This window comes from Pelecanus crispus, chromosome Z (assembly GCF_030463565.1).
Source record: "Pelecanus crispus isolate bPelCri1 chromosome Z, bPelCri1.pri, whole genome shotgun sequence".
NCBI classification, from domain to species: domain Eukaryota; kingdom Metazoa; phylum Chordata; class Aves; order Pelecaniformes; family Pelecanidae; genus Pelecanus; species Pelecanus crispus.
In genome coordinates this window covers 57,247,244-57,272,908 of record NC_134676.1, presented here as the reverse complement: position 1 = coordinate 57,272,908, position 25,665 = coordinate 57,247,244, and the positions used below count along the sequence as shown (strand labels likewise).

The window sequence follows — 25,665 nt, the reverse complement described above, 5'->3', positions numbered from 1 at the left end:
ACCAGTTTTTTACCCAGCGAAGACTACTCCCGTCCAAGCCATGAGCTGCGAGCTTCCCAAGGAGAATATTGTGGGAGATGGCGTCAAAAGCTTTGCTAAAGTCCAGGTAAATGACATCCACAGCCTTTCCATCATCTACCAGGCAGGTCACCAGGTCATAAAAGGAGATCAGGTTGGTCAAGCAGGACCTGCATTTCATGAACCCATGCTGGCTGGGCCTGATCCCCTGGTTGACCTGCATTTGCCTGTTGAGTTCACTCAAGATGAACCTCTCCATAATCTTCCCTGGCACCGAGGTCAGGCTGACAGGCCTGTAGTTCCCCGGGTCCTCCTTCCAGCCCTTCTTGTAGATGGGCATCACGTTGGCAAGCCTCCAGTCATCAGGGATCTCTCCTGTTAACCAGGACTGCTGATAGATGATGGAAAGTGGCTTGGCGAGCTCCTCTGCCAGCTCCCTCAATACTTTGAAACTGTTGAAGAAATTTTATTAGGTGCATGCCCACATTAGAGAAAAAATCCTGGTAGCCTTGGGGGGAACAAAAATCAGCATTAAAAATAGAAAATACACTGGAATGAAGAAATTGTGGAAGAATAATACAATCAAGATGGTAAAAAATACCAGAATTTATAAAGGAAGAAGAAGAGAAGAAGAAGAACTTTAGAACTGGCAGAAGTAAAGGCAATAATTTTTTTTTTTTTTAATGCATCAAGAAAGAATACTTCCAATAATATTGATCTGCTATTAAATGAATTCTGCACAACTGTTAATAATGCTGAAAATTTTTTTTGGTGTACAGGAGACACAAAAAATGTGTATAAGATGAAAATTTTAAAAAGTCATTCACAGCCAAAGGTGATGCTAAGTAACAGGTCTGATGTGAAAAGAGCAAACTTAGGTGACTTATACTGTATATACTAGAGATCAGGCCAGTTAGGTGGATATATCAGAAAAAGAAACACAGATAAGACAATACCTGTGAGCCTCCATTTGACAATCTGAGGTTGGAAGACAGAACGGATTCTTGTGTGCAGTTAGAAATTTGGTTCATAATATAACATAAAATATCACTTCTGAATTGTTAGCCTTAAATACATATTAAATGGGCAAATGTTTTGCGAACAGAATCCTTGTCAAATAGGTGGCTTCTAAGTCTTGCGAATCATTAGTCCTTGGCCCTATGCCTAGTGAATGTTTGCATTAAGGAGATAAAGAACAGAAAATCCATTTATTTTTCTGCAGGCCAGATTAAGAGCAAGAAATAACATCCCATGAAAAACTCATGACTCATCATGTGACAGTAACAATGCTGTGGGCAAAGTTCATTTCAGCCATCAAGCCTGTGGTTCAGTGATGGAAATAAAGGCAGATACAATTCTTTCTAAAATTACAGCTTTACTCAGACCATTGTAGAAACTTATTAAAATAATAAATTAAAAAAAATGGGGGGAGGGGGAAGGCATTTGAAGATAAAAGTATGCTTCCTACAGTTAGAAATTGCTTTGCATTCTCTCAGACAATTAAAGACAAGAATGAAATACTTAATTGTGCTTTGGATGATGTTAAGGTAGGAGCACAGCTCTGCTTGCTAATGAGTCCACCTCACTTATCTACCCATAAGCCATTGATGCTGCCAGAATTGAATCACCAAGTTAATCTGAAATCTGAACGGATTTCAGGTTGTTTTCTTTCCCCTTTCCTGGCAGGAGTGAGGAGAGGGAGGGGAGTAAAATCTTGCAACCTCACTGGACCAAATTCTTCCCCTCTCCCAGAGGAACTGAGAGCTGCAGGATGAATAGCTCTGAAAGTCCCATCAACCAATTGTCAGAGAAGAAAATGTTGCTGAAAACACTGATGTTGAAGACCTTTGAAGAAAATATGTTCATTTGAAAGAGATTTCATCTAGTAACAGAAGAACTGAATGTTTCTGGCATGATGAAACAGCCCTATCTCAGGAAATATTTTTCTTTAATATTGACATAGCTCTTCAAATAAGGGCTCACTGTTAAGAGCAAGTGAAAAGACCAGTGTAAGTGGAATGCCTTAATTTTAGTAAAACAGATCATTCAGCCTGTGTTTGGAACTCATTTTTATGTAGTACAGCTTCTTTTTTTTTTTTTTTTTTTAAAGAACAATTTCAGGGAAGGAAGAAAAAATCAAACATGGAGAGTTTCTTCCAAAACAGCAAAAGTATTATGCCCTTTGAGTTTTTGTTAAAGCCAATAGCAAAACTACCATTGACTTCTATGGTGCAAGATAAGGTCTAAATAGCTGGTCATAAAGAGCTCAGGACAGCAGAGAAAAGACAAAGAACAAGGAGGCAAAATGGGTTAAGTCACATCATCAAGATGACAGAGTAATTTAGTGGCAAAGCTGAAAAAACCCCATGTTCCTTGAACTTCTGTATCTGCTTAACTGTATAGCTTTTCAGCATGAGAAGGTAATCCCTCTGATTTCCAATACCATAAGAAGAAATCTGATTGAGACACTATTCATGTGGTGTGGAGAAAAGCAAAGTACTCATGTACTTTAGACCCTGGCAGACTAGGCAAAACAGACTCCCTTGTGCAAATGCTCTGAAGTGATTAGCAGAGTAATATTTATAAAATTTATTCAACTTAATAGAGACGAGGAGAAGAAATAAGAGTCTGAAGCCTGATTCCGTGCTCAGAGAAATCAGTGAGAGACTTTCATTACTGTTAATTTGGATTATTTGATCATTTTAGGAGCATTAAGTTAGCTTGAAATCACAGTTGAAAACGCAATCTTATATTAAGAAATGTAAGTTTGTATTATGACACAAACTAATAAATAAAATATAACCCCAGTGCCTTTAAGCTTTGTAAAATGTAAATTGGTAAAGGGCATTGATGTGGTTAACTCAGAAAGGGGTAAGCATAGCAATTACAAATAAATACTTTTGATACCTTTACAGAATGGAAGATTAGAAAGTCAGCTCTGACCGGTATCTTTAGACCACTGTAAGTAAGCTCAGTAAAAGTCTTGTTATGACAACAACATTTAACTCAATCATAAAGACCAGCATGTAAAATGTATGATATATTTTATGTTTATCTGGTATGTATTTCATGAAGTGTCAAGATTTTTTTTTTTTTTAATTCTCTAATTATACACTTCCAAAACACAACAAACAGCTGACACGTTTCTGAGCTTTTGGTTTGCCAATTTTAAATTACCAGTAGTCATGATATGCACACACTGGAAAAGAATTCATAGGACATTTCAGTTTTGCCTAGAAAAGAGACACAGAAGCCAAATGAAGGATTGTAAAGAACAGATTTCACTAAATATTGAAGACTCACTTGATTTTTTAAAAAACCTTGAAAATTGAAAACACACAGAATGGGAAGACTGTGCACAAAAGTGTTGCTCTAAGGGTATATTGTCCCAACTCTCCACTACGGCTTTGAATGAGAGAAGCCTGTTAGCAGGCATGTCCTCCAGGACTCAGGCTTATTTGCTGAGTCTGAATAAAGGCAGACCTCTGATTTCCATGTGGTTGTAGAGTTAGCTGTACGCGTAAGTCTTTAAATACAATGAACAATTAGCAGAGTATCTAACTGTGCCACATTTGGTTGAAAAATAACTTTTTTAGTGAACAAGTGCTGATCTAAGAATGGTCACTTCCACCCACAACACTCAGTCCCTCTTCCATGCTCTCTGGAATTTAACCTTAACGCAGTAGTTCAGTCTCTAGCTGTAACAGAAAGAGCAGCCAAGGTGTGATGCTGGAACATGGAAGCTCAGAAGAATGTATAACACTTGCATCCATCTCAACAAATTCTCACAGAGATGCCCAGTAGGGGTGGGATTTGGCAAGCCACCCTAGCAACTCATCAGAGAAGGAGGAAGGATGTATGTTTTGCAAGCATTATGAAATCTTTGTCACAGTTTCAGGTGTGTTGCAGTGCTCTATGTGCAGGTTGCATCCATTTTCAAGCACCGTCTGAAGTCTTTCAAGATTGGAAATGCAAAAATATAACAGGATTAAAAAAGAAGATATGCCTAAACTGCTGATGATTGAAAGTAGTTGATGCCAGAGGCAGGATCACTTAATACTACTCTAACTCTTACAATCCTTCTCAAAGCAACTTCTGGCTGGCTAACTGGACCCTTGATCCAACACAATATTACTGTTTTGCTGTGCTAATTGCACTCCTGCTACTCATTTTGCTCTGGGATTTTTTTTTTCTTTCTTTCTTCTCCTTATAAGCCCAGACTGTGACTTATCTCTACTACAGAGGTAAGTCTGTACAGAGCTGGCAGATCTTTAATGACACCTTCCATAGAGTGCAAGAGCTCTCAGTCCCCAGGCGTAAGAAATCAGGCAAGGAAAGGAAGAGACTAGCATGGCTGAGTTGAGACATGCTGGTCAAACTAAAGTATAAGAGGGAACTGCACAGGCAGCAGAAGCAGGGACAGGTGTCCTGGGAAGAGTACAGGGAAGCTGCCCGGTTGTGTAGGGATGGGGTCAGGAAGGTCAAGGTGCAGCTGGAGCTGAATTTGGCAAGGGATGTAAAGAATAAGAAGAAGGGCTTCTACAGGTATGTCAACCAGAAAAGGAAGGTTAAAGAAAGCATACCTCTCTGATGAACAAGAATGGTGACCTTGTATCAACAGATGAGGAGAAGGCGGAGGTCCTCAACAACTTCTTTGTCTCAGTCTTCCCCGGCACCCTCTCTCCTCACCCCTTCCAAGTCGATGGACTGCAAGATGGGGACCAGGGGGGTAAAGCCCCTCCCACTGTAAGGGAAGATCAGGTTTGAGACCACCTGAGGAACCTGAATGTATACAAGCCTATGGGACCTGATGAGATGTGTCCCAAAGTCCTGAGGGAATTGTCTGTTGTAGTTGCCAAGCCACTCTCCATGATATTTGAAAAGTCATGGCAGTCAGGTGAAGTCCCTGGGGACTGGAAGAAGGGAAAAGTTGTGCCCATTTTTAAAAAGAGAAGAAAGGAGGACCCTGGGAACTACCGACCTGTCAGGCTCACCTGTGTGTCTGGGAAGATCATGGAACAGGTCCTCCTAGACGCTATGCTCAAGCACATGGAAGACAGGGAGTTGACTCGAGACAGCCAGCCCGTGCTGATTCACCAAGTGCAAGTCCTGCCTGACCAACCTAGTGGCTTTCTATGAAGCAGTGACTGCATCAGTGGACAAGAGAAAAGCAACAGATGTCATCTGTCTGGACTTCTGTAAAGCCTTTGACATGGTCCCCCACAACATCCTTCTCTCTAAATTGGTGAGATATGGATTTAATGGGTGGATAAGGAATTGGCTGGAAGGTTGCATCCAGAGGGTTGTGGTCAATGGCTTGATGTCCACATGGAGATTGGTGGCCAGCAGGTCGAGGGAGGAGAATCTGCTGCTCTACTCTGTTCTGTTGAGACCTCACCTGGAGTACCGCATCCAGCTCTGGAGCCCTCAGCACAAGAAGGACATGGACCTGTTGGAGCAAGTCCAGAGGAGGCCCACCAAAATGATCCGAGGGCTGGAGCACCTCTCCTACGAGGACAGGCTGAGAGAGTTGAGGTTGTTCAGCCTAGAGAAGAGAAGGCTGTGAGGAGACCTTACTGCACCCTTTCAGTACTTAAAGGATTGTATAGGAAAGATGGCGACAATCTTTTTAGCAAGGCCTGTTGTGACAGGACAAGGAGTACTGTTTTTAAACTAAAGGAGGGTAGATTCAGACTGGATATAAGGAAGAAATGTTTTACAATGAGGGTGGTGAGGCACAGGAATGGGTTGCCCAGAGAGGTAGGGGAGGTCCCATCCCTAGAAATATTCAAGGTCAGGTTGGATGGGGCTCTGAGGGGCTGAGGGTCTGATGGGCTTCTGAGTTGAAGATTTCCCTGCTCATTGCAAGAGGGTTGGCCTAGATGACCTGTAAAGGTCCCTTCCAACCCAAAGCATTCTGTGATTCTATGATACATATAAAGAAGAGAGCAATTCTGCGTTGTTAGCACTGGTGACTGTCTTTCACCTCACCTCACCGTGCCTCACCTCACCTCCCCTCCCCCCTGCTTAGTCCTGGCTCATACTAAGCGTGACACATTCTTAGTCTGGGATGAGGACTCCTATCATTTTTCATCATCCTCATTGGAAGTTTTGCCCAAAATCTGTTTGAGTTTTTTAGGAGCAAACTGAAAGACAAAACCAGTTCCACTTTCGGTGGGCACAGAAATGACTCTACAACAAATCCGTATTTTCTACTTCAAAATTCATCCTGATTCATCCTGACTCTAGGTGGTATGCCTGGGCCTTGTGTCATATTGGAAGGCAGAAAGGACAGAGCCTGAATAATGTCCATTGTTCAAACCACAGCACAACTATTCTGCTCATGCCCAGCAGAAGACTATGTTATGATTTTGATATTCTGCAGTGAAAAAAGCTGTTGCCAGGGGAGTGCCAGGGCTCAAAGAACTTAGGACACTGGGATAGGGCTGTGGAAAGTTGAAAATATTGGCTGGAGGACAAAAAAAGTCATTATAGTTTTCTAGATGCTTCATACCAAGAAAATACTATGGGGATGAGACTTTTACACGGCATTGTGCTCTATCATTCTGCACTTGAGTCCACCAATGATGGACCTCCACACACTCTGCCCAAGGCTCCTTTCTCTTCCTGTCTTGTCCCCCTACTTGCTATTTTCCCATCTCTACTGTAAGAAACATACTGTGTTCAATCAAACAGATTGTCTCAACACACAACTACTGGCATAACTTCTTCAGACTGTCATAAAGTGATACCTGATGAAACCTCATTCTTGCAGCAAAATCTTAATTCTCCCCAGAAACTGAAAATGTTCTCCAGAACTTTGGCCACCAATGAGATTTAAGTACCCTGCAATCATTCAAAGCTTAAGACCTCCTAGCTCCCTTCAAGGAGTCAGTCTAGGAGGGCCTCAGATTGTAGGAGAGTAGTGGTGGCAAAGCAGTACCCAATGAAGAGAGCTGCTGGGAGATGACCCTACTGGACTGTGGCTCAGGATGTGCAGAGAAAAACAGCTAAAGCTTGTTTCCTGAACTTTTCCCTGCAGGAACTCTCCAGCTTAGCAGCATCACTGAAAAAAGTCCACAGGTCACTGAATGAAACAAAGATAGTTAGTAAGGTGGGGCATCTCAAGAGCTCATCTATTCCTGTTGCACATTCCCCAGCTGAAATGATCATTTTGTGCATGATCTGTCAATTGAGAGGCAGGTAGCAAGTAGTATCATCCTGATTGGAAAGCCGTTAACTCTGTAGAATGTCTTTCATATTAGTCGGGGGGGTGCTAATAATGCCAAGGTCACGGGTTCAATCCCTGCTCACTGCAGGGGGGTTGGGCTAGATGATCTCTCAAGGTCCCTTCCAACCCAAAGCATTCTATGATTCTATGACATATCTTCCTTTTCCCAAAGAGGGCAAGAACATGATCTAGTGAAGCTGATCTTTGGTTCCTCAGAGGGATAGGTCCCACACTTAGAAAGAGCTAAGATCTGCCATGGAACAAAAAGTCTTGTTAAGGAAATGAGAATCGCAAGAAAACTGTCCTGAAACTACATCTAAATTGAATCCATGTGTGAGTAACCTAAGAAATATATTCAATCAGCACTAAATGAAGGTAGTGTGGACTTCATTTTAAGACTCTTTCTTTTTCTTTGTGCTAGCTGTTAGCTGTGAAATGGTAGTTTGTGACATAATATACATTGGAACTAGTCGGAATATGCTACAGTGAATCTCACAGCTATTGCCAGCTTTCATTAGCAGAACTCAAATGTATTCCCAGGCTGTTTCCATTTCTGCAGAAGGAATTGATTACACCTAAGGGAAGGGAAGTTGAGAGAGAGAAACAGGGAGAGGGAGAAAAAGGAAAAAGAACCTTGCTGCTTTCTAATTTTAGTAAATTGGTCAGAATAAGAACAGGTAATTAAGTATCTATTTTTAAAAATTTAAAGAACTTCACAATGGTCACCTACAGAGTTCAGAGTGAGAGGAAAATTAATTCAGCTGAGGAGGGAACCCTAGGAATATTTGGCTATCATTTTAGCAATAACCAGGTTCATGAAGTAGATTTGCCTTATCAACCTTCAGCTATCAAACTGTTCATTGTCTCTGCCTGAGCTGGTGGTTCATTTTTCCTCAGTACTCAAAAGGGAGAAATGCGTACCTGAAAGGATGATGTCCTAGGTGCCTGGCTTGGGACAAGATGTATGGCTGTCCACAGTGTATGTCTCTCCCCAGTGACTAGAAGAGCTCAGAACAGATGCTTAACTCACAGCTATCAAACTGAGCAAGGTGCTCATGGGGAGCCTCTTCTTTTATTAGCAGATTCATTGCAAAGCCTTTGTGGGGATGAGTGCCCCAAATGGGATAACATCTTGCTAAATAATAAGCTTAGTTCCTCTTAATCATTGCCTTAAACCAACTACCAGTTTGCAGTCTGTGTCTCTCTCTGGAGCTGGAACTGGCTGTGCCTGGCACAGGGCAGCCCCTGGCCTCTTCTCGCAGAGGCCAACCCTGTAGACCCCTGCTGCCAGCACCTGGACATGTAAACCCAATACAGTGTGGCTTCTCATGCTTTGTCCTTTGTGCTGTAGAAATGCCCTGCTTTTTAAAGTATGGTGCAGAAGGAAATTGCTCTAGTTTCTGGAGGTTTTGCTTTTTGTTTTGAATATACTTTCCAGAAGATCTATCAGCAGGAAAAGCCACAGGGCAGAGTGGCAAAACCATTGTTAATGTCTTCTAATTAAATTCATTGAAACAAAGCAGCTTCCTGCTTCCTGTGTTCTTCATTGTCTGCAGTGTTGCTGTCCCTCTTCCAGCACAAGCTGGCACCTTTTTCTCTTGGGAGCCCCACACCTGCTTTGATAAAGGCTGATGAGGTTAGCACCCCAGAAAAGTCATTTTCCAAACACAAGCCTGAACAGCCAGGCAAGTAACATTTCCACACAGCATTACTGAACAATAACACAGTGTCCTCAGGCTTGCTCTGCTGCACTGGGAAGCAGGTGTGTGATGGAATATTGTTGGTTAATCTAGAGACCAAGAGGGTGCTTTTAGAGCCAGCTACGATCATCCTGTCAGTGAGTTGTCCTGTCTTCAGACAATCAGAGACTGTGTGTCCCTAAGGCTCCTTTGCTTTTTTCCTCATAACACACCTGTGGGAGGGGCTGGTTTCTTTCTGGGGAGAGAACCAAGTCAAAGAAGAACAGGAACTGGGGCTGAGGAACCTGCCGCATTGGGGAAGTGACAGGCAAGATGTTACCAGTAAGGATGCTCAGAATGAAATAAGAGGGAAATTTTCTACCATCAGCAAGAAAATGCACACCATGTTTCCCACTCGCCTTGAAAGAACTCCAGAATCAGAAGCTTGTGCCCAGCTTAAAAATCTGCATACAAGTTTTTTTGCCAACATGCAAACTTCCTATCCTCCCGCAGTCTACAAGACACTTTGGCAGAAATCCTGCAGATAGGGGATTTCCACCCTCAAAGCACATCAGGTCAAGTGTCAGAACTCAAACACACACCTCAGCATCTGCTAAGAAAGATCTGAAAGGTAATTACAGGGTAATATACCTGCTTCACCTGTTGACATGGTGTCAGGAGCTGCCCATCAGTGGGCATGATACAACACCTCCTTTCAGTCCTGCAACTCAGCCAGCTCAGACACAGAGCACCATTTCTACTTGTCCTTTTTGCTTGTCCTGCCCTGGCTGTAGGTTGGGCTGAACTGGTTGCTGGGTTCTCTGTTTTGCACACAGCCCTTTCTTTGTAGTGCTTCTCAGAGGCAACAATATTCCTTCTGCCAATATCAGAGCTTCTGTTTTCCTCACTGCTTTTGTGCTAGCTGCTTCTGTGTGTACTTGCATGGTAGTAACTTTTTAAGTACTCTAGTACAAGCAAAGGAGACAGTTCCACTAACACAGGACTTCTTTTGTGGCAGCAAACACTGAGAATTAAAAGGGGTTTTCTCCCTGCTTCTCAGCAAAAGCTACTACATGAAAAGATTCCAGGTTTTAGCAGCATTTTGGATAATCAGGGCCTTTACCCAAACTTGCTGAGGCTTTGGTCAAAAGAAAAAATCCCAGCTGATCCAAACAAAGCTCATGTGTATTTCAGTGAGATGCATTCTTAGTTGGTTTTTTAATTACTCTTTTTACATTTGAAGAATAATTGTTCATTAATAGCCTGAGGAGATGGAAATTTCTGAAGTGATACCATTCCCATTGGTTTGTGGCTCTGTTAGGCATGTTAGATATTTTATGAAGGGAAAATTATGGGAAAGTACTAAATACTGGTCACGGGCATGTAACAGCATGATCAGCTGAGCATGCTTTTCATGTGCATGGTCACATGCACGTGCAGGCTCAATTACTGATGTATTTCCTTCCAATGTGCCCTGCCATTTCACATCATCCAAGGCTCAATTTTGGTGTGATTTAAGGTCACTCCCCCCCCCCCCCCCCCCAAAGTACTGGAAGTCTCATTAGTGATGCCGAAGTGCTCAGCCAACATAAAAAAGAGAGCCAGCCTTCATTTGAAGGATAACGTGAGCATGGCTGGGCATCACTTATCCCATAAGTGAATACAGAGCTGCTGCTTTTTGAAATGGACATAACAAAATGCCAACATGCCACTGCAAAAAATCTCATTCATTGCTGTGTCAGAAAAAAACACCCAATCAGACTGAGAAAGAGGAAGAAAATGGGCTTGTGACTGTCATCCTGACTCACTATCTGGGGGAAGAATGCCTTCACCCAGCAAGAGGTTAACATATATGCACATTAGTCCTGCATATATGGAGAGGGCAAGAAAAACTGCAGGTCACAACCAAAAGCTCAAGAACTTTTAAAAATGGTTCTGTTCTCCCGTGAAAAGGCTCCTTTTCTTACTTTAGTAAATAGAAGCTGGTAGGAGTGAGATGAAATTACTTTGTCTTGTTGCCATAAAACAAAGGCATGCCTACAGGAAATGTACAGTAGAGTCAGCAAGCTCTTCCACACGAGGTTTGTCTCTCCCTTTTAGCTGTACAGCTCTTAGCTCAATGTGGTTTGTGAGCTTCATTGCATCTGCCTCTGCTCACATATCACTGACAAGGCTAAACATCTGTTCTCTGGCCACATCCAGTCAACAGTAACAATGAGAAAAGGTCAGCAGTGGATTCTACCTGGAAGAAATGTGAAACGTGCTCCTTATCTCTAGTGTGGCTTTTGATCTATCAATCAGCCTAAGCTGGTTGCAGGCTCTTGCAATGGTGGGAGCTTTATTATTCTGTGGCAGCAGTTCTTCAAATTTGTAACAGCAACCCAGCCTTGCAGCACTACAGACCCTGGGTGGGTCCCCCTAGCACTGTAACATTATTAATGCTATTCAGTTGGATTGTTAAGATGCACCAGATATTCTCCCTTACCAACTTTCATTCACTACAAACATGACTTCCACAGCCTCTTTGGGGAGCAAGAAAACTACCTTGAATTACAAAAGGGAGAAGCAAGTGTGCCAGATCAAAAAGGGCTAGAGAAAGATAAGTGACTTGCCCTTCATTTATTCATGTCCCTGTGAAGGGCTACAGAATGTGAATAAACACTCGTACCTTCTCACTTGCTCTTTTTGGGTGTCAAAATTGTTCTTCCCATTTTTAAAGCATTTTGGTGTCAGAGTTCTCCTCTCTGTTGCTGGCTAATGGGATTGAGAAGTACATTTTGTACATCAGAGGGAAGTGTATGTCAAAGGTTTGAAACTGATTGATTAACTACCTTTGATTTTACTGAGTCTTGGTTCTGAGCTTGTGGCAATGCCTTGGTCTCCACAGATGTACTGTCAGGGTGGGTGTGCTAATTAGATCCTAGCCACAATGAGGTATGGCAGGATTTATTCCACACAGAAGAATCCCCAAGGAGTTCATAACAAAAATTAAATAGTCTCACAGCAAGGACTAAAGATAATCACCTAACTAATCTTTCCTGAGCTCTTACTATTGCAGAATTACATTGTTCTTGTGCTGTCAGCAAAGTTGGCATTGAAAGCATTGGTGTAGGTTAGTGAAGGAAAAAAATGTTTAGTGAAAAGTTTGAGGGAGCATAATTTCCTGTCAAACTCATCCTATCAATCCAGGGAAGTTACTGAGGGCAGAATAACCTCATGAGAATGGCATGGAAACAACTTGTTATATTTCAGTGTGGCATCATTATAAGCAATGACTGTGTTTCAGAGCAGACTCTATCACTGCAGCTGCTTTGGAAGGGTAAATCTTACTTAAGTTCTCTGTCCACCAAGAAAAGATGAATTCTCTCCCATGCAGGTCACACAGAAAGCTGGGGAAAAAATGCAGATGCGTACCTAACAGTCAGTTTAGGGGTCTATTTTCCTTCCAGGTTAGTCCCCAGGATTCTCAGCAGTGGTGATATGAGTGCTCCTTTTACATCTGGGACTGTTAGCTGGCTCTCTTCTAATATTTTGGATTTTTTTGTTTTTGTTTTTGCATGTGTAACAATACAGCTATCTTTATGATCTGTTGTCTTTGTTTAGACAGAATTTCATCTTTTTCATTTCCCTCAAATCTGCTATCTAATAGAAGAGTACAGATGAATGCAACTGTCCCTCACAGTGCTGAACTACAGTAGGGAACATAAATTTAGCTGGACCACTCTTTCAATCATGTACAACAATATCACTTCCAGAATGCTTTCTAAGTTTCTTCTTGATCTGCCATAATGAGCTCTGTTACCTGCCACTTCTCTTTGCTCGTAGCACACTCCTACATATTCAAGAGCACTTTTTAGTGTACTACAAAATGCCAAGGATAACCTAAAGTTCATAATAGCAAGGGCTGACGTGCACAGAGAAATTAATGCAACATGCTAGAAACAAAACTGGCACTCAGAAACTGTTTCTTAAAAATGTACTTTTAGTGGCCTCCCAGAGATTTGCAAAAAGATCAGATGCAGAGAGCTTACATAGTTTATCTGCTGAGAGCTGAACTTGAAATTAATCAGCCTTTTAGGGTTCAGCCTCTGAATTTCAGCTGGCTTCAACCTCCAGTCTGCCAAAGTGCTTGTGATCAATAAGGCAATGAAATGATAAACCCTAGCAAGCACAAACATAGCAATGCAGGATGATAATAATTTCTAAGCCTCATGAGCAGTCAATGAGTTCCCTATCCCCCTGGAGAGGACAAACAATATTTCTTTTGGAAGTTATCTGCATCTTCACAGTGCTTTGCACCATAAAAAGCATGCACAAAGCTGACTCCTCATTGTGCAGTGAACCACTCCTCATCCACTGGAGCACTTGTATTTGGTTCTTGTAGAAACACAAGCCCAGACTACACTGACTGGACTAGAGCTTTCAAAATAAGATGAAATAATACAAAAATAAAAATTAAAAAAAAAAAAAGGAAGAAATAAAGAGCTTTTCACTTATGGTAAACAGAAGCTATGGAAAATAAATAGCTATATCTAATCTAAATTACTGCAGCATCCTGGGGAATTAATTTTACCAGCCTTGTACTAAAAGGAAGACTTTCATTTGACAAAGCAAAAAACTGCAGGAGGAAGGAAGAAGGAGGAGCAGCTTATACTCCATGTTCTGATCTTGCAAAGTACACACATGAACACAGATATTATCCTATGGATTTATTTATGCTGTCAGATACATAGCCGTAACATAAATTCTTCTAAACTTATACAAGTGACTGCATTCGTGCATTTCCAGGGTCTCTGCCACTAGCTTCTAGGAAGTTTTTCTTGTAAAAAACTAAATACAGACATTGGAAACACAAGAAATCATATCACACTTTGTCTAGGAGCACACCTGCTCTGCATTACTGGAAAATGTCTCTGTTCTCATGGGAACCTTCTGCAGCTTGACTCTATCCTGGTGATCATGGAGCAAAACTGAATTTTCACTGTAACCTGTAAGCAATTAAACTGTAATTGTTAGTGTAGAATATGTAACTTTTCTTTCTTCTTATCCTGTCTCAACTGCTTTGAAGAATAGAATTGACCCAGATTTTTCTCATTGAAGCTACAAGTCGGGTTCTGGGGGAGAGATTTTCCAAAGGACCCAACAGGCTTTGGAGTTCAGTATGTACAGTACTTATCTTGGGCCCTGTGGACATGAGTCAGTGTGATGATTTCAATCAGCCCTCCAGGTACCTAAAATCAATATTTTGGAGCTTCTCATCCTATGCTCTTCTTCATGAGCCAGATACTCTCTGGTTCCTCTAGAGATTTCTTCTCTGATTACAAGACGGAAGTCTGCTATTCAGCAGTAATTTAATTACCTTCACTCCTGAAACTTTCTAAACCTCTCACTGAGGCTGACCATTATGCAGTAAGGCATTGTTTTAATACAGATGCTACGTACACAAGAGGAAACAAATTAACATATTTGCAAACACAGAGAAAAAGAAAATATGTTTTCTGCTGAGTATTCTGAAAAATTCATGATATGTGATACCTATACCTGTTCTTTCTCTTTGCTTCCCAAAGAGGAGTAAATTTGCTCACAAACTGCAGTTCACACCATCTGAAGGTAGTAATGGTAAAGAAACATTTTAACTGTCACAACCTAGCATAGTCCAGGCAGCTGAGCAGTAAGCAGAATGGCCAATTTGCTTCAGCACAGAGTCAGCATCCATAGTGGATCAAACCAAAACATGTTTCCCATCTCTCTCTTTTAACCATTTACATCTGGTTCCATTAAGACCAATGGAAATATTCCCCTTGATCTGAGTTTGCAGCAAATTCACAGTGTCCTCTGCAAACAGGAAACAGATGCAACTCTGTTTTTCACTTACAGTTATGCAAACAGCAAGCATTGGACAGATGTGTTGTTGCCTCCAATCAAGGTAAAGCAGCAAGGCTTGTTGAGTACAGATCAGATCTGCTCAGGAGAGCAGTGCTTTATCTTCCACTGTCTCCATTGTGGGGCAGCAGAAAAGCAACTTTCAAATCTATTGATTTGGGCAGCACCACTCTTGGATGCTGGGGGCAATGGGTATGCCCATAGGAATGTGTTGCAATCCTGCAGCTAATCAGAATGAAAAACAAGTGTGTGGTTCTCAGGCAGAGATGCTACTGTGGGGGAGAACAAAGTGACTGTCAGATTCCCCCAGTGTCACCAGAAGATACTGATGGGAGGCAGATGAAGACCAGATGAGATCTTTGAAATCTACATCTGCATCTGATCTGTGCATGTAGTGCAAGCTGAAAACTGCAGGCCTCTGTGTACCTGCCATGGGAGCCTCCTGGGAGAAAGGGAGGTTAAGACTGAAATGCAAACTGGAAGACCTGAACCAAGATAGGTGATGAATGAAGAGCTGTTGTGATTCTGCCAGAGCTGAAAGCCTGAGCTAGCAGAGAGGAGCAAGGTACATGCAGCCACAGGGTACTTGTGGGGAGATGGAGCCTTGGGTATGGTAGGGGACTCAAAGGACAGAAACCATGTCTACAAATAACTTCTGCAGGAAAGCTAGCTGAAAAACTCTGAGAGCCCCAAGGAGATGGCTTGGGAAGGTCTGTTCCATGAGAGATGAGGCATGAAGCAGAAACTCTTCATATATCCATAGTTCTGCCTTTGCATCTTAAGTGCCCCCTTCCCAAAGTTTTATTGCTCTCCTTTTTCTCTGCCACCTGTCTCCTGAGTTGTGCTCACGGGCACTTGAACAATGTAATTTAGGACTGTAGTTTCCAGACTTTGCCTTGTTCTTTTCCATTATTAAACTGCCCTCTTCCACTAACACAGTGAGGGGGTCCTGGTCAGCAGAGCTATGCAGCAGCATGTGGTGATGAGAACACTCAGACACACACACACCCCCCCCCCACACACACACACCCCCACCAGGGAGTGGTAGGGACTTAGACACCCAGCACTGTCTCTCTTACCTTGCATTCTCTACAATAGCTGGAAAGTTGCACGGTTCCCCATGTGGCAAGCTGTGATACTTTATTACTCCTCATAAAGCACAGACATTATCCACGGTCAGCATGGCTGAGTTGCCTGAGGCACTCTGAGTAATTCTAACAGTGCATGGCAGAGCTTAGACTTAAAAGGATAAATTAAGGTGCAAAGATAGTGTCCTTCCTTTCAAATGCACTAAAAGGCTTCCTCAGAATTTTTCTGGGGACTAATCCTCTCCCCCTGTCCATAGCAACTCCTTGGACATCAAGCCAGTGATAAATGAACTGATCAGGAGGACAAATAGACCAATAAAACCAACCAAGCAAGCAAAAAAGAGCCAAAGTTCACACACAAATGAAATCAAAAGATCCCTAATTTGAGGTGGACCAGATCCATATCAAAGTATGCTCTGTGTGCTCAGAACAGAAATCTCAGGGCTCTGTGTTTCAGTACTGCAATTTCCTGTAGGAAAACCTTCTCTCATTCTGCAATCCCCAACTCAGGGGCTGGGAGGGAACAGAGTAGGGGAAGAAAAATATGCTGTTTCCATTGCCACATAAACACACAGCAGCACTCTCACCACTGCATCTGTAAAGAGACAAAACCAGACCATAGTCCATCAGAATGGCAGATACTTTCCTAAGCCTCTGACTGAAAAATGCCTCATCTTAACCTGAAAATTAAAGCCAAAGATATGTTTAGCAGCCTGTTCACTCACAGAGAAGCCAAAGAAATCTTGTAGAAAGACTTCAGGCTTGTATAAATAAAATATGCATGGAGTCTTTTTCTGTACCCCAGACTCTCACAGCTGTGGAGTTAAAGGTCAGTGCTAAACCCTACCTTTTGCTCTCAATTTGTTTCAGTCCTACATATAGTCCTGGCAGAAGGTTCCATGAGGTAATGATGGGAAGATCATAATGGGGTGGTGTTCTCTTTGGTAACAGAAGAGGGATACCCCCCCCCCCCAAAACTTAGCACACATAATAAATGAAGCCCAAAAGGACAGATGAAAGATGGTTTTTTTTTTTGCAATTGTTGCGTCGTTTCAGTTTTCCAGATTTATTTTAAATGGCATTTCAGAAAGAATCAGATTAGACATATGGAGACATATTTTAATTGTAAAGTGTACGTAAGTTCCAGAGCAGGTGAGAGTTCTTTACCAGCTGTGGTCTCTAAGAAAAAAATTGGTTCAGGTCAAGTTAACCCTTGAGGTGGAAGGGTGGGCAAGCTGTGTCTTCTCTAAAAATATGCTTTTAAGTCTGGCTGATAATTTTGTACTTTTTTTATTGTTGTGGGTTGGAATGTGAATGAAATTTAATAGACAGGGCTGTGTAAGAAAAACCAAGGTCTCCCCTAATTTGTATATGAAGCAAGATAAGGAACAGGCATTGAAATCTCTTGTTAGCTTTTAAAAGCTCAGCTGGTAAATAAAATAGTAATTCCAGAGATGGCTGTATCTATCACAGCTGTTCAGAAACTATATTCAGTATCACCTGCAGCTACACAGAACCTCTGAGGAGAAAAATTCCCTGAAGAGAAATGTAGCTACTATCATTCATATGCCAGCCTTTCCCCAGAAACTAAAACTCAGTGTTAGCTGAAATGCAGTATTATTTCCTGGGATGCAGACTGAAGACCAACTTCAGGCTCTCAGAGCACCTTGGGAGGAAGACGTGTTTTCTGAGTGAAAGAAGAACAATGTTACCAGTTGTCCACAGTGAAAACAACCAGCCATGAATTGTTATTCCTAGCACCATGGGTGGTGCACAGCTGTGTTGCGGGGTGCCTTGTATGCATACCTCCAGATGCCAATCACCCAGATGCAGCCACAGTGGAGGAGACTTGGTTGACAGCTGCTACAAGCCACAAGAAGTGCTGGCCAGACAGGTCCCTTGAGGACATGCTTTTCCATTACAAAATTCTTGCTATCCAGATGTGCATGTGTTTATCTTAGCAAGACATTACAACATTTACTTGCATCCCACTGCCTGCTGTAGGATTCACACGCACAACCTATGTCAGCTGAACCTTGTGTTAGTCAGACTTGTGAACATGTCACGCTAGCTAAGGGAACATTGTTCCTTCCTCTGGTCCAAGGACTGAAAAATGCCTTTGTTTATCTTCTTTACATTCCCAGCAGGTGATGCTGCAAGTCTGGGCTGCAGGATAGGTGTGTAGTACCAAGAGCACCAGTCCTCATTTCCTGCTTATCCAAGTATTAGGAGGGAAGAAAAGTGCAGTGAAAATATCCAATGACGAAAGAAGATGTGACTATACAAAGCATATACATAGTGATATTTAATAGTTTATAAAGACTGTAAAATATGATAGTTCAACCATGGCAATAGCAGATACAATTATGTAAGTAACTATAATAATCATAATGTTTAACTATAATAATCTTTGCAGCATACAATCATGGTAAATATTAGTAGGATAATGTTATGGTTATTGAGTTATGATTAACAGAACCTGCTATGGTCAGAAAGACCACCCTGTTGGGTCTTTTGAATCCCCATCCAAAGTATGGGAGTCCCGGGGGCATTCTGCCTGGCATGTCAATGGGAACGATGTTCATCTTGGCTGCAGTTTATTCTTAGACTCCAGGATCCTCTGCACTGATAATCTTCTGCTGGTCCCACCAGGCAGTCTTTGAGTTGTCTTTGTATCCCCCACAAAACTCCTTCTGCATTTCCTTAGCTTTTCCAGATAATTCACTTGTTGTTCCTAAGGAGTCAGCTCCAAATCTGATCCAAAGATAACCACTCACTTGCACCTTCATTGCAGCTGTCTTCCTGGAGAGTCAGTTCCACAACTGACCCAGAGATAAGCAGTTACTTCTACAAGTGTCTTAACTGTGATGTTACTGCTTTATTCATTCTGTGGCCTAGATATTTGCTAGATAGATATGTTCATTTTTAGTTAGCAATGGTTAGCTTGTCATAAGAAATGGTAACTAACTATATTTGTGGTGTGTTGACCTTTTAGCTGCAGGCTCACCTTGTCTCAACAGCCCCTTTTCCTTGACACCTGTACTGCCATTGAAGTTAGATCAAATTTCCAGCATGTCTTTGGTTCACACACTTACTTTGACTTCCTGTGGAAAGCAGAAGGAATAGGGAAAGGAAAGAGATGGCGAGGAAGTTGATGGCAGCATTGTTAGTCTGGTCTTTTCCTGACATGCAGTCAGTGAGTGTGGGGTAAACCAAGGGCTGTGGTGTTTTTCACCTACACTTTCCACCTGATGACTGAGGACTCCAGCCCACTAGGTTTTCATCAACATGTGACCTAGTGAAAACAATCCTCATGTGACAGCATAGTAATGACTTTAGAAGCAGCAAGGTGGTTCACATACTTAAAATGTTTCAGTATCTTGCTGGGTTAGGTCCATAATTCTACATTATTAACTATATGGTGGCATGAGTGACGGTCAAGTAGATAATGGTACAAATACAACCTCTGATATTAAATTTTATGGGTTTGGACCTTGAAAAAATTATTATTAAGACTTTCTAGAATATGATTTCCTCAAACCTGAAAAACACCATTTTATTCACTTATGAATCATCACAGAATTACATTTTGATTAATGTAAAGCATTACAAAGTACCACCAAGTTTAAATGTTAACACTGAATACTCAAAACTGATCCTGTCTTATAAAAATAGCTTTTGATGCAACGTCATCTTTCTCCAAAAAAAGAATACTTTTGTCCAAAATAAATTTGTATTTCTGTGTTACATATGTATTAGGAGCAAATGGCTTGTTTCTACATGTTGTAACATCACTACAGGCAGAAACCAAGAAAAATGAATTTCTGTACTTGGCATTTGTGCCAGTAAGCTGGAACAATAGAATCTGGTTTTCCTTAATGCTCTTTTACCACAAAAAAAACTCTTTCCAGGCCATGTATTGCCCCATTCTGCAACTGCCCCATCAGACTGGCCATATCTTGTAAGAGCTAAGGTCTGTCTGGCACTGTGTAATTCTCTGAAGGCAATCAGTAGACACTTTCTAAGGAAACATGCCAGCACACGCTGATAAGTACAGTGCTAATTCCTTCATACAATCTTTGAGCTTCCTTCTGTCCTAGGAAGGACAGTAGTGCTTGAGTGATTGTTTTTGTTTCAGTTGCCTGTGGCCTGGATGTTTGTTCAAAATCATAAGTCGTTGTTCAAAAATCATAAGTTCATGAGCTAGAGGATCAACCTGCCATGCGCTGATACTTGTTTTGAGATGGAGGATTTGAAAGCATGCAGGGGACCTGTGTGTTGCTATGATTTGTGTTGTCTTCACTACTGTTCTTCTCCTCTAGCTGCAAAGGAAGATAAAGTCTGTAGATTAATTATTCTAGGAATCACCTAGAGACATCTACCTGTGACATGAAAGGGAGAGTGAGTATCAGCCAGCCATACAGGCTGTCCACAGCCTAGCAGTGTATGTCATTCCCCCTGCAGTGGTTGCTGGTCCTATGTTGGATCATCTTTGTTGAACACTATGAGGTGTTCAGCCTCATAACTATAAGCTGATCAAATGCTTCCTTTGCCTCATGAATGGAGACATCATTTGTCTTGAACAGCTCTCCCATGAAATCTGGTGTGACTGGCATCCACTCAGTATAAAAAGCATAAGACGAATGTCCTTAATGAACATTTTGGCTTGGAAGAATTGATTTAGAGAAATAAGGGGGTTTGAATTTACTGGTTTCAACTTTGCAGGCTGTCATCCTAAACCTTAATGATGATGGAGAAAAGAAGCAAAAATACTGCTTTTGCTCAGAATGTTTAGGAGTTTCTTGTCAAATCCAAGAGTCTTTTGAAATCAGAAAGTCATGACAGAAGCAATATATATTTTGCTTTACGGGTAAACAATTTGGTCTATGCTTAATGGAAAAAATGAAGAGAGAAAATCATGAAAAGAGCATCTACTTTGTGTATATTCAGCAGTACCATACTATTGATACTAGAAAATATTGAGTACTTTGTACCAACATAGTTTTTTTTTTTTTTTAAATAATATCTAATTTTCTTTTGAAAGTTCTTTTCAAGCTCATTCATGCAAAATGTTTTGCTGGCCTTTGCATGGGTTTAGGTTAGTAACCTTATGGTTCTGATGTATTGAGAACAATCTTAATTCCATTTGGTACTTTAATTAAAATTAGGCATAAATAAGTGAATGGCTTTTACAGAGCAATAATTTTGAAACTGATAGCTGCTACAGCAAATGTGAATGCATTTCCTCTTCCTCACAAAGGTGAAATGCAGCTAATGTGAGCAGCTGAAGTGAGCTAATGTGAGCAGCTGAAGTGAAATTACTGTAGGTAGTAAATAGGGTAGCTTGCAGGTATCCTTGTTGTTGTAGATTTGCATGGGACAGTTTGAGTCAATTTTTTTTGTCATGTATCACCATAATCTCCAAAATTTCTGTGCAAATACTTATGGAAATAGCAACAAAACCTGCGAAATACTGAAATGTCTGAAGGCTGAGCAGTGATGAACGTTGGTGGTGCAGAAATTGTTGCAGGCTCGAGAGCATCTAAGGAACCTCAATATACACAAGTCTATGGGACCTGATGAGATGCGTCCCAGAGTCCTGAGGATATTGGCTGTTGTAGTTGCCAAGCCACTCTCCATGATATTTGAAAAGTCATGGCAGTCAGGTGAAGTCCCTGGGGACTGGAAGAAGGGAAAAGTTGTGCCCATTTTTAAAAAGAGAAGAAAGGAGGACCCTGGGAACTACCGACCTGTCAGGCTCACCTGTGTGTCTGGGAAGATCATGGAACAGGTCCTCCTAGAAGCTATGCTCAAGCACATGGAAGACAGGGAGTTGACTTGAGACAGCCAGCCCGTGCTGATTCACCAAGTGCAAGTCCTGCCTGACCAACCTAGTGGCTTTCTATGAAGCAGTGACTGCATCAGTGGACAAGAGAAAAGCAACAGATGTCATCTGTCTGGACTTCTGTGAAGCCTTCGACACAGTCCCACCACAGCATCCTTCTCTAAATTGGGAAGATACGGATTTGATGGGTGGACAAGGAATTTGATTCGGTGGATAAGGAATTGGCTGGATGGCCGCATCCAGAGGGTTTTGGTGAATGGCTCGATGTCCACATGGAGAGAAGTGAAGTCCCTCAGGGGTCCGTACTAGGATCGCTGCTGTTTAACATCTTCATCAATGACAGCGGGATTGAGTGCACCCTCAGGAAGTCTGCAGATGACACCAAGCTGAGTGGTGCAGTTGACATGCCAGAAGGACGAGATGTCATCCAAAGGGACCTGGACAAGCTGGAGAGCTGGGCCTGTGTGAACCTCATGAGGTTCAACAAGGCCAAGTGCAAGGTTTTGCACCTGGGACGAGGCAACCCCCGATATCAGTACAGGCTGGGGGACAAAGGGATTGAGAGCATCCCTGTGGAGAAGGACTTGGAGGTACTGGTGGATGAAAAGCTGGACATGAGCTGGCAATGTGCACCTGCAGCCCAGAAAGCCAACTGTATCCTGGGCTGCATCAAAGAAAGCATGGCCAGCAGGTCGAAGGAGGTGATTCTGCCCCTGTATTCTGCTCTGGTGAGACCTCACCTGGAGTACTTCATCCAGCTCTGGAGCCCTCAGCACAAGAAGGACATGGAACTGTTGGAGCAAGTCCAGAGGAGGCCCACCAAAATGATCCGAGGGCTGGAGCACCTCTCCTACGAGGACAGGCTGAGAGAGTTGGGGTTGTTCAGCCTAGAGAAGAGAAGGCTGTGAGGAGACCTTACTGCACCCTTTCAGTACTTAAAGGATTGTATAGGAAAGATGGCGACAATCTTTTTAGCAAGGCCTGTTGTGACAGGACAAGGAGTACTGTTTTTAAACTAAAGGAGGGTAGATTCAGACTGGATATAAGGAAGAAATATTTCACAATGAGGGTGGTGAGGCACAGGAATGGGTTGCCCAGAGAGGTAGTGGAGGCCCCATCCCTAGAAACATTGAAGGTCAGGTTGGATGGGGCTCTGAGCAACCTGATCTAGTTGAAGATGTCCCTCCTCACTGCAGGGGGGTTGGGCTAGATGACCTCTAAAGGTCCCTTCCAACCCAAAGTATTCTGTGATTCTATGATTCTGTGATATCTCCTGCATGAGAATATCTAAAACTGTGTCATTTTCACTGCAGTCTGCCTGTCTGTACTTCTGTACTGTCCTGTTTGCTTTCTTTTGTTGGTGATTTTTTTTTTTCTGAAGTTTTGCCACATTCATAAACCTTTACTATAAATTGCTGCAGATGGAATTTCAAAGTCGTTGCAGATGATGGACTTGAGCATCAAAATTATTTACAGAAAAGAGTAGGATCAGCACCAGTAAAATACCACCCCAAAACTTTAGTGACACAGAACTTGTATTGTATTTGCTAGGCCCATGGCTGTATAGTCACAAATTCTCTCCCATGCTTGTTTCTGAGTGATCTGAGCATCTGACTATCTTGTCTTGTTAAAGCTGCCCATCCACAGGGCTGAACTTAGAGGGGAATTGTTAGGGTGTCTGTGTAAAAAGGCAAAAGCAGAATATTAACAGTAGGTTCATATTGTAGAATATGAGGCACCAGGTGTGATGGTTGGCTTCATCAGTTGTCCTGTTCAGTGGTTGACTGACAATGTGTTCTCTTTCCCCTGCAGTATGGGATAAAGAAGAAGGAAGAAAAGGAAGCAGAGGCCCAGGCTGCACTGGAAGGTAATGCTGAAGGGAGTCTGACACGCCCAAAGAAGGCAATCCCTCCTGGCTGTGGGGATGAAGAAGAGGAGGAAGAAGAGAGCATTTTAGACACAGTCATCAAATACCTACCAGGGCCCCTGCAGGACATGTTCAAGAAGTAATAACTGCATACTGTTAGATGGGCATAAACAGTACTGCAAAGGATTTCTCTTTTGCCCAATGGGGATTTACAATCTTGCCATCCATCCCGCAGCCCTCCCCACCTCTGCCCTCTACTGCTCGCTAGGAGTCCCTTTGCTTCCCATTCCCTTCTGACTGCCTCTTTTCCTTCCCTTCACCTCAAGACTCAGCATTCCTTTTTTGTACATAGTCACATCCAGTAGATGCCTCTGAATGGATGTAAAGATTAAAAAGCTGCAGACTACACAACTTTTATTATAAGCCATAGTACTATATGTTAAATAAAGCAACTGTACATTAAGCATAGAAAAGGAACAACCTCACATGCATTTCCATCCAAAGCAGGAAGGAACGTTCACTAAGTGTGAACAGTGGCCTCTTTAATTTTCTTTAATTCTCTTTTTATTATTATTGATAATAATTACTAGTCATTATTATTAATGTTCTCATTGATTGGCTCACACTAGCCATTTGTTGCTAAGCACATCTGTCCTTGGAAAGGATATCTCAATTCTCACATGGAAGCAGAGCTTTTCTGTTTTAATTCCATTGCTGGCATAAATAAGAGACCATTTGAAAGTTAAATCATGCATGACTTACACAGCTGACATCACTCAGAACTGTGGAAGAAGTGAGTCATCTGCCCTCAGATGCTGGTAGAAATTAAATGCCTCAGAATCTAAGCAAGAGTCATGTTACTTTGGGAATTAGCCATACACTTAACTTGAAAGAACAGATTTGGTCAGACAGTTGCCATACAGAGAGCTGAAACCACAGGAGAGTGCATGGTGCTCTGGTAGAGGACCTCCCCAACCCCTTTGAAGGCAATGACCAAGTACATAGGCTGCCCTGATTAACTAACCTTCCTCTTTCCACCCAGTACTATATTCAATTGTTCCATTCCCAGCAGTGCTTGCAGGATGAATATTTGGTTTCCAGTATTGTTGCAGCTGTGTCCTGGCCACCCCTTCCTGCAGTATGTGGGAGAGTGTGGCAGCCTGAATGTTAACCATGGCCCTGGAGATCCAGAAATCCTGAGTGTGCCTGCTATTTATCATGCTAAATTACTGTGTTGCCTTGGGGAGGTCACTCATTTTTCTTCCCCACCTAGCTTCTCCACATGTAAAATGTAGGTTTCAGTTTCTACCTATTACAAAGGCATAAAGTGAGGATGCTTCTCCAGTGCTGTGTGGGAGCTAATTAATATTGTAACAGTGTGTGGCATCCCTTGATGCTAGTAGGGTGGGAGGAAATCTCTCTTACCATTATCTTTGTTGCCTTTCCCAGACACAGATACAGAGGGCTTCTCAATACAGTGCTGTAGGTATTGAGTAACTGTGTAAGATAAGACAGATGCTACTGGAGATGTTGACTTGCTAGTTCGTACACAGACTTACATACATAGACTTATTTTGAACACAGACACTTGTGATCAGGTATCTGGCTTGTCATCTGAAGGACTGATCCTGGAGTTTTTGCATTTGGCTAGATCTCTGTAGTTGCTGCTGTGAGAGCATCATGCCACCTCAGTCTCACAATCTTGTAAAAGAATCAGGTTTGCCTGGCAGAACTAGCATTGCTTGTCCTTGTCACGGGAACAACAAAAGTTTCCTAAGTATATGGAAGAGATTTGGAAGCAAATACATGCTTTCTACTGACAACAAAAAGGAAAGCAGTCTGAAACACTTCATTATGTACCTAAATTAAGCATTTTACTTCAATGGAACTTCTTTTATGTACTTGTTCAGTGGAACTGAGTTTAGGCAAATATCTTAGTACTTTCCTCAATAAGAAATTTTAAAAGATATTCATCATCTTTTCAGGTAAGCAGAAGAAATCTGCACCATGGTTAAGGCAGTGAGCTTGTAAACTCTGTGCCTTTTAGCAGCATC

The 25,665-nt window shown here is 42.1% G+C and overlaps 1 protein-coding gene across 1 annotated transcript in view; it reads left to right on the top strand.

The window, feature by feature from the left end:
• The window catches only part of CPLX1 (complexin 1), a 51,185-nt gene extending 27,431 nt beyond the window's left edge, over positions 1-23,754 (top strand). The window contains exon 3 of the mRNA XM_075727104.1: positions 23,557-23,754. Within this exon, the coding sequence (XP_075583219.1) occupies positions 23,557-23,754 (198 nt within the window). The remainder of the gene's footprint in view (positions 1-23,556) is intronic.
• The last annotated feature ends 1,911 nt before the right edge of the window (positions 23,755-25,665 follow it).